We start from the raw sequence: 12,962 nt of genomic DNA, 5'->3' as shown, positions 1-12,962 counted from the left end.
TCGTGGAGATAACCATTGATAAAAATGCCTTCGTGGAGGTAACCATTGATAAAAATGCCTTCGTGGAGGTGGAGGTAACATTGATAAAAATGCCTTTGTGGAGGTAACCATTGATAAAAATGTCTTCTCACCTTCGTGGAGGTAACCATTGATAAAAATGCCTTCGTGGAGGTAACCATTGATAAAAATGTCTTCTCTCCTTCGTGGAGGGAACCATTGATAAAAATGCCTTCGTGGAGGTAACCATTGATAAAAATGCCTTCGTGGAGGTAACCATTGATAAAAATGTCTTCTCACCTTCGTGGAGGTAACCATTGATAAAAATGCCTTCGTGGAGGTAACCATTGATAAAAATGCCTTCGTGGAGATAACCATTGATAAAAATGCCTTCATGGAGGTAACCATTGATAAAAATGTCTTCTCTCCTTCGTGGAGGTAACCATTGATAAAAATGCCTTCGTGGAGGTAACCATTGATAAAAATGTCTTCTCACCTTCGTGGAGGTAACCATTGATAAAAATGCCTTCGTGGAGGTGGAGGTAACCATTGATAAAAATGCCTTTGTGGAGGTAACCATTGATAAAAATGTCTTCTCACCAACACACACTACTAACACAGTCGCACACAACATTGTACCACTATCACTGTGATCCCTTAGCCTAACCTTAAAGGGCCACTTTGCAGAGTTTCAATTAGTGTTGTATCATTATGCAAATGAACAATGTTTAACTTCCCTCCATCTTGCCTGGACCGAAAGCTCCCTGTTCATTCGCAGAGCTTCCTGGTCCAGATGATGTCATAATGATGTAATTTGGACTAGAGCCCGACCGATACTGGAATTTTGAGGCCGATACAGATATTAGGGAGTAAAAAAATTCTCATATCGATATACTGTATCTGCCGATATTCTTATATTATATATACCCATTATATTACACAATTTTTTGCAATGATCCCTCAAATATCAAACACTTAGATAATATGACTTGACATGACTTGAGATATATAATGTAGGGTACATCACTGAGGATACGTCCCAGTTGCATCCATGCGATGTTTTCTCATTATAAGTTAGCCTGGCTTAGCCAGTGACTCATAGGAATAGACTACGTGACAACCAGGAATAGACTAGTGACCACTGGAGAGTCAGTTGACAGCCGGAACAGGGACGGCACCCGGGAGCAGTATGGGTTAGCGCCCCAGCCTGCGTCTTCCGTGAAGGAAGAAGCCCAACAATCCACGAGAGGCCTTTTAGGAGGGCCATTCAAGCCGCAGGTGGAGTCTGCAGTGCCACCAATTACTGGTACTGCATGGTATCCACCAAGATACCATCATGTCGGAATGAGATGTTTGGAGCGGGGGAGTCTGGTGCAGCGCACAGGTCCTAGACCTGGTGAGACGAGGGAGGAGCCCGGCCGGGTGGCAACCCACAGAGCCCGGTCCCTCTACGTACCAGAGCCCCCCCCCCCCGGTCCCGGCAGAGTAGTTCCGGAGCAGCGGATTGAGTGGCCCTGACCACGTGACCACCTTCGACCCTTCCTAGAGGGCTGACCGTGGGTAGCTACTGGGACGTAAGTTGGGGCTTGGCCAGCCCCGGCTGGGTCGCCTGGGCGAGGGTGTATGATGTTGCGAGACCCGAAACATCCTATGACCCCAGGGTACATCACTGAGGATAGGTCCCAGTTGCATCCATACAATGTTTTGTCATTATTATTGTAGGGAGGATATTTTACAGCTTATCAATCAACTTTATTGTCCAAAATTACATCAATACAATGAAACTGTAAACTTCACTGTCCAGAGTACGTTATCCCAGGTCTAACCCCCCTCTGCCTGTCTCTGTCCAGGGTACATTAGCCCAGGTCTAACCCCCCTCTGCCTGTCTCTGTCCAGGGTACGTTAGCCCAGGTCTAACCCCCCTCTGCCTGTCTCTGTCCAGGGTACGTTAGCCCAGGTCTAACCCCCCTCTGCCTGTCTCTGTCCAGGGTACGCTAGCCGAGGTCTAACCCCCCTCTGCCTGTCTCTGTCCAGGGTACGTTAGCCCAGGTCTAACCCCCCTCTGCCTGTCTCTGTCCAGGGTACGTTAGCCCAGGTCTAACCCCCCTCTGCCTGTCTCTGTCCAGGGTACGTTAGCCCAGGTCTAACCCCCCTCTGCCTGTCTCTGTCCAGGGTACGTTAGCCCAGGTCTAACCCCCCTCTGCCTGTCTCTGTCCAGGGTACGTTAGCCCAGGTCTAACCCCCCTCTGCCTGTCTCTGTCAAGGGTACGTTAGCCCAGGTCTAACCCCCCTCTGCCTGTCTCTGTCCAGGGTACGTTAGCCCAGGTCTAACCCCCCTCTGCCTGTCTCTGTCCAGGGTACGTTAGCCCAGGTCTAACCCCCCTCTGCCTGTCTCTGTCCAGGGTACGTTAGCCCAGGTCTAACCCCCCTCTGCCTGTCTCTGTCCAGGGTACGTTAGCCCAGGTCTAACCCCCCTCTGCCTGTCTCTGTCCAGGGTACGTTAGCCCAGGTCTAACCCCCCTCTGCCTGTCTCTGTCAAGGGTACGTTAGCCCAGGTCTAACCCCCCTCTGCCTGTCTCTGTCCAGGGTACGTTAGCCCAGGTCTAAACCCCCTCTGCCTGTCTCTGTCCAGGGTACGTTAGCCCAGGTCTAACCCCCCTCTGCCTGTCTCTGTCCAGGGTACGTTAGCCCAGGTCTAACCCCCCTCTGCCTGTCTCTGTCCAGGGTACGTTAGCCCAGGCGGTGAAGAAAGGCGAGTGGATCCTGCTGGATGAGATCAACCTGGCGGCAGCAGAGACGCTGGAGTGTCTGAGTGGACTGCTGGAGGGCAGCGCCGGCTCCCTGGTGCTGCTGGACCGAGGAGACACCGGTAAGGCCCGCTGTCGCCCGTGCATTCATCTGTTAGTCAGTTGCAATATCTTGGAAACTGCTGACTTTTGAGCAAACTATAGATCATAATATGAGATTTAAAAGATAGCACTGATTCAATCAATGTATCTTCTGTCTTGGTTGAGCTGTTTTGTTGTCAGAATTTCTACCCATCAATTCCACCCAGTAGAGTAGTTAATTTCTTGTCTCTTGGATAATCAACAGTTTAATTTTCAAACATTGGTCAGAAAATATTTTAAATTCTGTTGCCATTGGAATTAAATCCTATTAGATTACTATGGCATTTATTTTGGTGCTTTTTGTGTCTGTATTCTTTGTGTAGAGCCGCTGGTTCGCCACCCAGACTTCCGCCTCTTTGCCTGCATGAACCCAGCTACTGATGTTGGAAAGAGGAATCTGCCTCTGGGCATCAGGAACAGGTGAGACGCTGGAGAGGTAACGACGTAGTGTTGCCTGAGAAGGCTTTGCCTTATGATGACTGATCCATTATTGTCCAAATAGTTCAGTTAACCTAGCATAACAAATGGGCGTCTGGGTAGTGTATATTCCCTGCCTACCAACGCGAGGGCCGCAGGTTCGCGTCCTCCTGCTACCTCCGGCTTGGTCGGGCGTCCATACAGGCACGATTGGCTGGTGTCTGCAGGGGGGAAGCCGGATTGAGGGTATTTGTCCTGGTCGCTGCACTAGCGCCTCCTCTGGTCGGTCGGGGTGCCTGTTCGCAGGGAAGGGAACTGGTGGGAATACCGTGATCCTCCCACGTGCTACGTCCTCCCGGTGAAGCTCCCGCTGTCAGGTGAATAGAAGCGGCTGGCTACTGCGCATGTGTCGGAGGAAGTATGGTGCTAGTCTACGGCTCTCCCCATATCGGCAGAGGGTGGAGCAGCGACCGGGGCAGCAGGGGGAAATTGGCCAAGTACAATTGGGGAGAAAATGGGGGGGGGGGGGGGATAATTGCATAACAAACAATTACAGATACACAGAGCACACTAAGAATACGTTGGGAAGAAATCCATATAATATTCAATTGCTGCTATATAGTAACCCGTAAAAATGAAAGCATAAATCTACTTGTGAAGGATATTGTTTGTAGCAGTGATATGCCCTAGTTAATCTGACAGCGTTACGACAAGAAAGAAAGCCTACATTCTCCATGTTTAAGCGTGCTGTGTCTGCGACTCGCCCAGGTTTACTGAGCTGTATGTGGAGGAGCTGGAGGACGAGGGAGACCTTCGGATTCTGGTGTCCGACTACCTCAGAGGCTTGAATCCCCACAGAAGTGTCATCAGTGGCATCATAAGGTTAGTCATTGCACTGTACAACATTTTCACCAGGTAAAGTGACACACAGCTCAAAGTTTGTTTTATTTATTTATTTGTTTATTTTTTATTCTTTGTAAGAAAATGCAGAGCTTTTGATTTTGGAGGTCCAGCTGTTCTGTAGCAAATCCTTTAGAGGTCTTATTCTGCTCTAAAAATCGACTAAAATAATTTAAGTGACGTGTGGACATTGGGATTCTCCTTCCACTGTTGCCTATAGAGAAGTGAACGTCACTTCCTGCTTCAGCACTGTACCAGAGATTTTCATCCGCTATTTATTTTCCCATAGACATTTCGTAAAATGCTTATAAAAAATAGTTTTACTTGGTCAAACCAAACGGTTCAGATATATTTAAAGTCGCGAGAGACCATAGAACAAAACTTTAAAAAACAACTTTGAAAAAATATTTTCTTTAAATCCGCAGTTTTTTACTGTAGGAACTGTCAATGTTGTTACATTTCCTTGGTGGATCAAAGTCACAAATTACTTAATGCTTTCACGATTGTGTTTGTGCAGTTTTTACCTGGCGGTACGAAAAGAGGCCAACTCTCACCTGGTGGATGGGACCGGACACAGGCCGCATTACAGCCTGCGCACCCTCTGCAGGGCACTGAAATACGTGGCTGCAAACCCCTGCCACAGCGTGCAGCGCTCACTCTATGAGGTAAACCCCTGCCACAGCGTGCACCACTCAGTCTATGAGGTAAACCCCTGCCACAACGTTCACCACTCAGTCTATGAGGTAAACCCCTGCCACAGCGTGCACCACTCAGTCTATGAGGTAAACCCCTGCCACAGCGTGCACCGCTCACTCTGAGGTAAACCCCTGCCACAGCGTGCACCACTCAGTCTATGAGGTAAACCCTTGCCACAGCGCGCACCACTCCGTCTATGAGGTAAACCCCTGCCACAGCGTGCACCGTTTAGGCTATGAGGTAAACCCCTGCCACAGCGTGCACCGTTTAGGCTATGAGGTAAACCCCTGCCACAGCGTGCACCGCTCACTCTATGAGGTAGGAAACTCAAACCTCTGCCACAGCATACAGCGCTCAGGCTATGAGGTAAACCCCTGCCACAACATGCAGCGTTCAGTCTATGAAGTAAACCCGTGCCACAGCATGCAGCGCTCAGTCTATGAGGTAGGAATATGAGTTTGTTTATTTATTTATTTATTTATTTATTTATTTATTTGTTTATTTGTTTATTTGTTTATTTGTTTATTTATTTATTAGAAGCCGATTCACTTCAACCCAGCTGATGGAAACACACCTAAATTTGCATTTTATTTCTTGCAACATTTCACAGTTTGCTTGACAGTTGGAAGGATAAACAGCTACAGTATAGACTTAGCAGAGCCGACTCACGTCAGGCCTGGCGGTCGGTCTGCTTCCGTGTGTGTCAGCAGAAAACCCACAGGGCAGACAGAGGTCACTGCTGTGGCCTTCACAGTGAAAAGAACAGAATCACTTCCACTAAACCCCTCTGGAGTTACAGGGCATGGTGACAAAAACAACAGCAAGGCAGGCTTCAGCTGGGCTATCGCATATTTTGATCGATGACTGCGTCAATGGTCAGGTCTCGCCTCGTTTTCTTCAAGGGGAAAATTCAAAAGACTCAAATGAAAACCTTAGATTAAATTAGCAAAAACTAACTGAATTAAATAGCTTTTTATGCAATATACATTTTCTGAATCTTTATGTCTGGGAAAGCATGCATAGTTTACAAAATCAAGAAAATGTCACAGACAGTCACAGCACTGCTTTAAACCCTTGATATTCTTGACAAAAAGTGGAGCATATTTGTCCCTGCCCAGTTTTCAAATGATTGTTGAAAGCACTGCTGCTGTGTCTCTGTAAGGAAAAGACTGTAGCCATAGTTTTTTTCATTCATCACTCTCCATCTCTGTTGCTGACATCCCCTCACCTGTATAAACTGTGGTTTCTCTTCCTCCCTGCTCCATGTGTTCAGGGCTTCTGCCTGAGCTTCCTGACCCAGCTGGACAGAAGCTCCCACCCTCTGGTCCAGAAGCTGGTGTGTCAGCACATCCTGGGAGGAAACATCAAGTGTCTCAAACAGGTCAGACAGCAGCAGACACCGTTTTATCTTCTTCAGATGGACTGCTATCATGTTTTTTTTTTTTTTTTTTTAATAATAAATGTGACACTGGATATGTTTAAACACACACCAGTGTTGCATTCTCCCCCAGATATTTTGTGTGTGTTTGAGTTGGTGCATTTATAAATATCACCTTTACTAAAGGTCAGGTGAGCTTTTAAACCAATTGCAGGAAGACTAAGATGCCAGCTAAGATGTAAGGGCTAATCAACTCCTAGGTGTGCGTTAACCTATTTTAATGCGCGACGAGCGAAGTAGTTGCCTCCGCAAAGTGCAATAAAATCGTTTAACGCACACCTAGGAGTTGATTATCCCGCTTATACCATGGTCATTTGTCAACAATATAAAATAAAAGCATCTGCAAATTTTTGGTGCAAGTTAAGCCATCCAAATCTAAAGTTTTTCTCAAGCCATAACTCTGTTTACATAGCAACACTTGGGAAACTGACTAATACCTGGAACAATCCTTACCATCCCGTCAGCTTCTCATGCAATGGAAACGTTGTTCGATGTTCCAGTAAATAGGATGAAGCTTGGATACGTGCTGGTATGGTGCAGGGAAGCTAGTCCGCTCAGCTCATAGAAGCTGAGATAGCGAGTTGAATAGCGTTACTGTGCTGTTTGATTAAACAGCTGTGCAGGTTGGGGAGCGGATTAATTTACAACGTGTGATTAGACTTGAGCCTAGCTACATGTGCATTACACGCTTTTTTTAATGCACACCTGCCGGCCAATCAGAAACGAGTATTCACCCAGACCATGGTATAAACACAGATAATAGCCACGCTACTGACGCCTGGATACAGGCAATCATCCTTAGTGTTAGTTATGTTATCTGCACAAGTCCCTTTTCCATGGTAAGGACCAATATGGCTTTCTGAAGTCCAGTACCAATTGCCCTGAAAAGAATTGCATTGTATTGACAATAGTCAGTATTTTGTGCTAATGTTTTCCAAAAACCAATATCGGCCCAATATATCACCAAAGCCTAGTAATATTCTCATCATTCATGTGTACAAGGATATTTGTGAATGGATTACGAAGACGTTTAAAAACAACTTAGTCTGAAGATCTCTAAGATGTAAGTCAACGTAAGTACTTCATTGTCCCCTTGTGTGTCCTGTAGTCCATCCCGGCGCCCTCGGGCCGGGCCTGCGTGGAGACGGAGGGCTACTGGGTGTCCCAGGGCGAGATGGAGCCAGCTCTGGACCCCAGCTACATCCTCACCGCCTCGGTCAAACTCAACCTCCGGGACCTAGCCAGAGTGGTGTCTGCCGGGTAGGAAAACCTGACCTCCGCCCATGATTTCCACCAAAAATCAATCAGTCTGTTAAATATCCGGCCAGTAATTTTGCCAAGGGCCCAAAAGGGCCAATTCTGCCCATATGCAAAAGAATGAATCAGTAAAAGAAAAAGAAAAAGGGGGTTGGACTAAATTGGGCTGTAGTAGTCAGGGGCTGGATGATGGGGGGATGAAGGGGGGGGGGGGGGCGCAGTGTTCAGCTTTTATTCCCCTTCCTTTGTTTGGAGCAGCCTACCAGCCAGTCTCCAAAATACAGAAAACTATATAAATTATACAACAGTATATAAACTATATACGGTAACTATATTTACTGCTAGATATGGTTTAAAAAACATATTCAAAAAGCAGCAGTAAAAAAGTGTCTTTAAATGTTTTATGCTACTTTATGTTACTTTATGTTCTTGAGTCCCTGTATAATGTTGATTATCCGGTCCCTGTCATTGGCTTGTCATTGGCTTTTCATAAACCGTGTTTGTAAAGCACTTTGGGTTACATTGCTGTATGATATGTGCTTTATTTGATTTCATGTTATTGGTTAGTGTTGGATTGCTATTGACTCCCCCCCCCCCCCCCCCCCCCCCCAGTTACTTGTCCACTTTGGCCAGTTTGAAGAGAGCTCTCACTGCCTGTCGTATATCAATGGTGATGCTATGGAATGATAGCTGTCATGGTTTTATTATTATGGACAGTGCCCTTGCTGCACGGGTCAGTGGCCCCTGCTAACCACTCAATAGCTGTCCCTTTATGAGGTTAATGTGGTACAGCTGCTCTATGTTGAGCTGATGAAAAATCAATCGCCCGCTCTCACAACAATCCAAACCACACATTTATCAAAGAATATACCAATTTACTCCTCTGGTAAAAAAACCATCCTGATCATGTGACTTTACAATTCTGTTGAGCTCTATGTATGTATCAGTCTGGACTCCCAGCCGCTCACATTGATCTCAGTGGGCGGGAGTACTTGCCTTGACAGACAACTCTTTCAGCCAATCAATATCGCCAAATCCAATCCAAATCCACTTGGAAGAACGGCGAAAACGTCTTTTATGGCGAGAAACTCCACTGGTGCGGTGCATACTCTTGCTCTTATTTAATTGTTGTTATTGAGTGTATTTAATTTCTGCAATAACTGCACGTACGGCTTACTAACGTTAAAGGAAGGCTTTGCTGATTTTCAACCCGCTTTGTATCATTACACTGTCCTGTGCAGTTTATTCCAGGCACTTCCGTGTCAGAATGACATGTTACGCGTGGGCTGAAAATCGGCAAAGCCTCCCTATAAGGTTACCGCTCGTTGCTTCGGGAGCCACCATTACCGTTGTGCCAGCATCTGATTGGCCAGTTACGTTGTCAACTACAGCGCAGGTCCCTGATTGGGCCGATTAAAGTGGGAAGTCCAGACTGATCCGTGGAGCGAAACAGAATGTGGGGTCATGTGATCAGGATGGTTGTTACCAGGGAACAAACTGTTCCTCCTAACAACACTTTGGTCTGGCAGGAGTCATCCAGTGCTGATTCAGGGAGAGACGTCTGTGGGAAAGACCAGTCTGATCCGCTGGCTGGCCGCGGCCACCGGAAACCAGTGTGTGAGGATCAACAACCACGAGCACACCGACATCCAGGAGTACATCGGCTGCTACTCCTCAGACGACAGGGGCAAGCTGGTGTTCCAAGAGGGTGAGGCCTTGAGGAATTTGCTGATAGATGCTTTTGTGGAATTGGGAAGGTCACTTCTCATTCATTTCATTATCGTTCTTGTGAAAAAGAACTTCCACACACTTTGATCCATGCAATTTACGTTTCTCATGACAAGGCTTCGGTGTAGAAGGCCTTCAACAAAACATACAGTACGTACCCATTTGATGAGATTTTGTCCCTCGGGCCTAAATCTGAGAATATTTTTATTGTTAAATGTGATTTTGTTCAGAATTCCATGATGATCTCTGTTGTAGGTAGAGAGATAAGAGTAAAACTATGATCAACATAGTGATTCTTCTACATTCTAGTTTAGCTCTAGCTGGCAGAGAAACTTTCACAAAATCTAATATCGCAGGGGCTGTTAGTTTGGTTTTCGATATCAATCTATATCACAATTAGGCTATGCAAAATCGCGTTAAATAATCAAATTGATGTTCATCTCACTGAATAGAATGGTAATATTAGGCGTGATGTCAAGCAAAACAGAGATTTTCAACTAATATTTCTACCATATCTCATTTTGTCAGTTTTTGAATAAGATTGGTTTATTCTCATCACTTTGGACAGCAGACTTGTGCGTCAACGTCAAGATATCCCAAAACCACCATGTGATCACGATAAGATTCTACTGACGGACGATAAACGATAATATTGTGTCTTAGTGTCTCTCTCATGCTGTTTGTTTGTGTCTCTGTGGGCTGCAGGCGTTCTGATCGACGCCATGAGGAAAGGCTACTGGATCACCCTGGACGAGCTGAACCTCGCCCCCACCGACGTGCTGGAGGCTCTCAACCGGCTGCTGGATGACAACAGGGAGCTGTTTGTGGCCGAGACGCAGGAAGTTATCAAGGCTCACCCCAGATTCATGCTGTTCGCTACCCAGAACCCCCCGGGGCTTTACGGCGGCAGGAAGGTATGACGTTCATTCAGCTGGAGAATGACATGTTTGATGACATTGACGAAATTAACTGGACAAAGTCCGGCAATTACCGGACAACGGAAACTCAGGGTGTGAGATACAGGCTACCAGTCAACTTGACCATGGTCTCATTTGCTTATGTTTTTTTTTTATAGCCAACTATCAAAGCAACATATCAGAATGAAACCACAACCCTATAAATTCGTAGATAACCAACATGGCTGCACTGGCTACAGTTCACACCTGAGTTTGGTTTTGAAACTGGCTGTCATCCTTTCAATTCATCCCCTCTCTTCCTCTCAGCTTTCCCGATCTTCATTTCTCTCTCTCTCTACTGTTGACTGTCAAACAAAGCAGAACATCAAAACAGGTCTTTAAAAATGGATCTCCCTCCAATCTCCAGGTTCTGTCCAGGGCTTTCAGGAACCGCTTTGTGGAGCTGCACTTTGACGAGCTGCCCAGTGCGGAGCTTGAGACCATCCTGCACCAGAGGTGCAGCCTGCCGCCCTCCTACTGCACCAAGCTGGTCAAGGTCATGCAGGATCTTCAGGTAAATCGCATTGTTATATGTTGTTCGTCCGAAACGTTTGTGTTTGTTTTGATGTTGCATTGATGCCCAGGTCTCCCTTTGAAAAATAGATTTGTGGGGGGGCATGGTGGTGCAGTGGTAAGCGCTGTCGCCTCACAGCTAGAAGCTCCTGGGTTCGATTCCCACATGGGACGCTGTGAGCGCTGACTGGCTACTGCCCATGTCTCGGAGGAAGCATGGAGCCAGTTTCGGCTCTCCCCAGATCGGCAGAGGGTGGAGCAGCAACCAGGATATATAAATTGAAATGAGCACTAACGGGGGATAAAAATGGAATAAAAAAATTGGGGGGGGGGGGGGAATAGATTTGTAATCTTAACGGGGTCAACCTGGTTAAATAGTTGTTATCCTGTTTTCCTCTCAATATTTCCGACCTTTGTGTTATCTTGATGCATCCATGGACTGTGTGTTGGTTCCTCCAGTCTTTGCGCAGGGGATCCTCTGTGTTTGCTGGGAAACACGGCTTCATCACCCTCAGAGATCTGTTCCGCTGGGCAGACCGCTACAGGCTGGAGGAGCAGACGGACACCACTCAGGACTGGCTGCAGCATCTAGCTGATGATGGTGAGGCTTGAGAGACCTTTCTGTTTGATCAGGATCACTGCTTATTTAGTGTATCCTTTACTCTACACATCCACATTTACTCTGCTTAGTCATTATATATGCCGCCTTACACTCTCTCTCCTTCAGTGCTTTCTCAAACAAGAAATGCAGATAATGCATACTCAAATGAATTAATCACAATCATTTATACAGCGATACAATTAACTTCACAATAAAAGCAAAATTAAAATGAGACAACAACAATGAAAACAAACATTCGGTCTTGATTGCCCTGCCTGGTTAAATGAAGCGGTTGTCCCCCTCCTCAGGGTACATGCTGCTGGCGGGACGTGTGAGGAAAGCGGAGGAAGTGTCGACCATCCAGTCGGTCCTGGAGAAACACTTCAAGAGGACGGTGAACCCAGACAGCCTTTTCTCCCAGACCCAGGTCACCAGCCAGTTCAGTGAGTACACATGGACCCAGCTGTCTATATGTTCTCTGAGGAGAGGCTCAGTCTCCCACACTTTGAAAACCCCTGCTCTAATGAATTCCTCCTGGCTTTGGTGTGACGCTGTGATCGGCAGGTCCCTTCATCGACAGCATCGCAGGAGTCCCTGAGGAGTTCCGTCACGTGGTGTGGACACATGGGATGAGGAGGCTGGCTGTGCTGGTGGGACGGGCGCTACGGTTCGGCGAGTCGGTCCTGCTGGTCGGAGACACCGGGTAAGATTCAGAAAGAACGCCCAGCAGTAAAGCCAGGTCCATCTTAAAGGGCAACCAAAGAAGAGAACTGGCTGGGGGGGGGAGATGTTTGGACATAGTTTCTGTTAATTTCTTGTTAGAGAGAATTGACTGCCCACAATGTTGTCTTTCCACCACCTCAATTGATTGATTGGAACTGGAAAGGCCTGGGACATTTTAGAACTATGTCTATATGAATACCAGCTTAAGAGTCAAATTTGATGGGATTTCCTTTGTTTAGGTAATTCAATCCCACATATTTTACAGATATTTGTTCCCGCAGTTTACTTTCAAAGTTTGAATGACTGTTTATCACATTTGTGTCTCCTGTCTTGGTTATTGCATGTGCAATTAAGCCATCAGATGAACAAATGGTAAATGGTAAATGGCCTGCATTTATATAGCGCTTTTATCCAAAGCGCTTTACAGTCAGTAGGTACTGAACACTTTCTTCTATTCCCTGACCAGATGTGGAAAGACAACCATCTGCCAGCTGTTTGCCGCTTTGGCTGGACAGAAGTTCTTCTCCCTGAACTGTCACCTTCACATGGAGACTTCCGACTTCCTGGGAGGCCTGCGACCCGTCAGACACACACACCAGGTACCGACTGTCATATCTATAGCCAGCCCAGGACACTCAAAAGAGGGTCTTTTATCCCTCCAAATGTTTCCAAAGAGTGCAAGGCTATTGCGTCTGCTCTGTTTTGATGCAATTACATTTGATTATTATTATTTGTGAGGTACCTTGGTAATTAGATCAACAAACATGAAGATGGCATAAGACCCAAGTAGCTGATGCCTACGTCCAGCCATATTCTTGTTGCTGTTGTCCCACCACCCACATCATATT

The 12,962-nt window shown here is 46.5% G+C and overlaps 1 protein-coding gene across 1 annotated transcript in view; it reads left to right on the top strand.

The window, feature by feature from the left end:
- Window positions 1–12,962, top strand: part of mdn1 (midasin AAA ATPase 1) — a 95,577-nt gene that overhangs the window by 14,628 nt on the left and 67,987 nt on the right. The window contains exons 18-30 of the mRNA XM_083643455.1: window positions 2,722–2,866; window positions 3,209–3,305; window positions 4,071–4,184; window positions 4,720–4,867; window positions 6,172–6,279; window positions 7,445–7,596; window positions 9,123–9,301; window positions 10,027–10,235; window positions 10,645–10,791; window positions 11,250–11,391; window positions 11,700–11,834; window positions 11,956–12,094; window positions 12,581–12,713. Coding sequence (XP_083499581.1) covers window positions 2,722–2,866; window positions 3,209–3,305; window positions 4,071–4,184; window positions 4,720–4,867; window positions 6,172–6,279; window positions 7,445–7,596; window positions 9,123–9,301; window positions 10,027–10,235; window positions 10,645–10,791; window positions 11,250–11,391; window positions 11,700–11,834; window positions 11,956–12,094; window positions 12,581–12,713 — 1,848 coding nt within the window. The remainder of the gene's footprint in view (window positions 1–2,721; window positions 2,867–3,208; window positions 3,306–4,070; window positions 4,185–4,719; window positions 4,868–6,171; window positions 6,280–7,444; window positions 7,597–9,122; window positions 9,302–10,026; window positions 10,236–10,644; window positions 10,792–11,249; window positions 11,392–11,699; window positions 11,835–11,955; window positions 12,095–12,580; window positions 12,714–12,962) is intronic.

The sequence above is a fragment of the Poromitra crassiceps genome (genome assembly GCF_964638095.1).
Source record: "Poromitra crassiceps genome assembly, chromosome: 9".
NCBI lineage: Eukaryota > Metazoa > Chordata > Actinopteri > Beryciformes > Melamphaidae > Poromitra > Poromitra crassiceps.
This window is presented reverse-complemented; position numbering and strand designations above follow the sequence as displayed.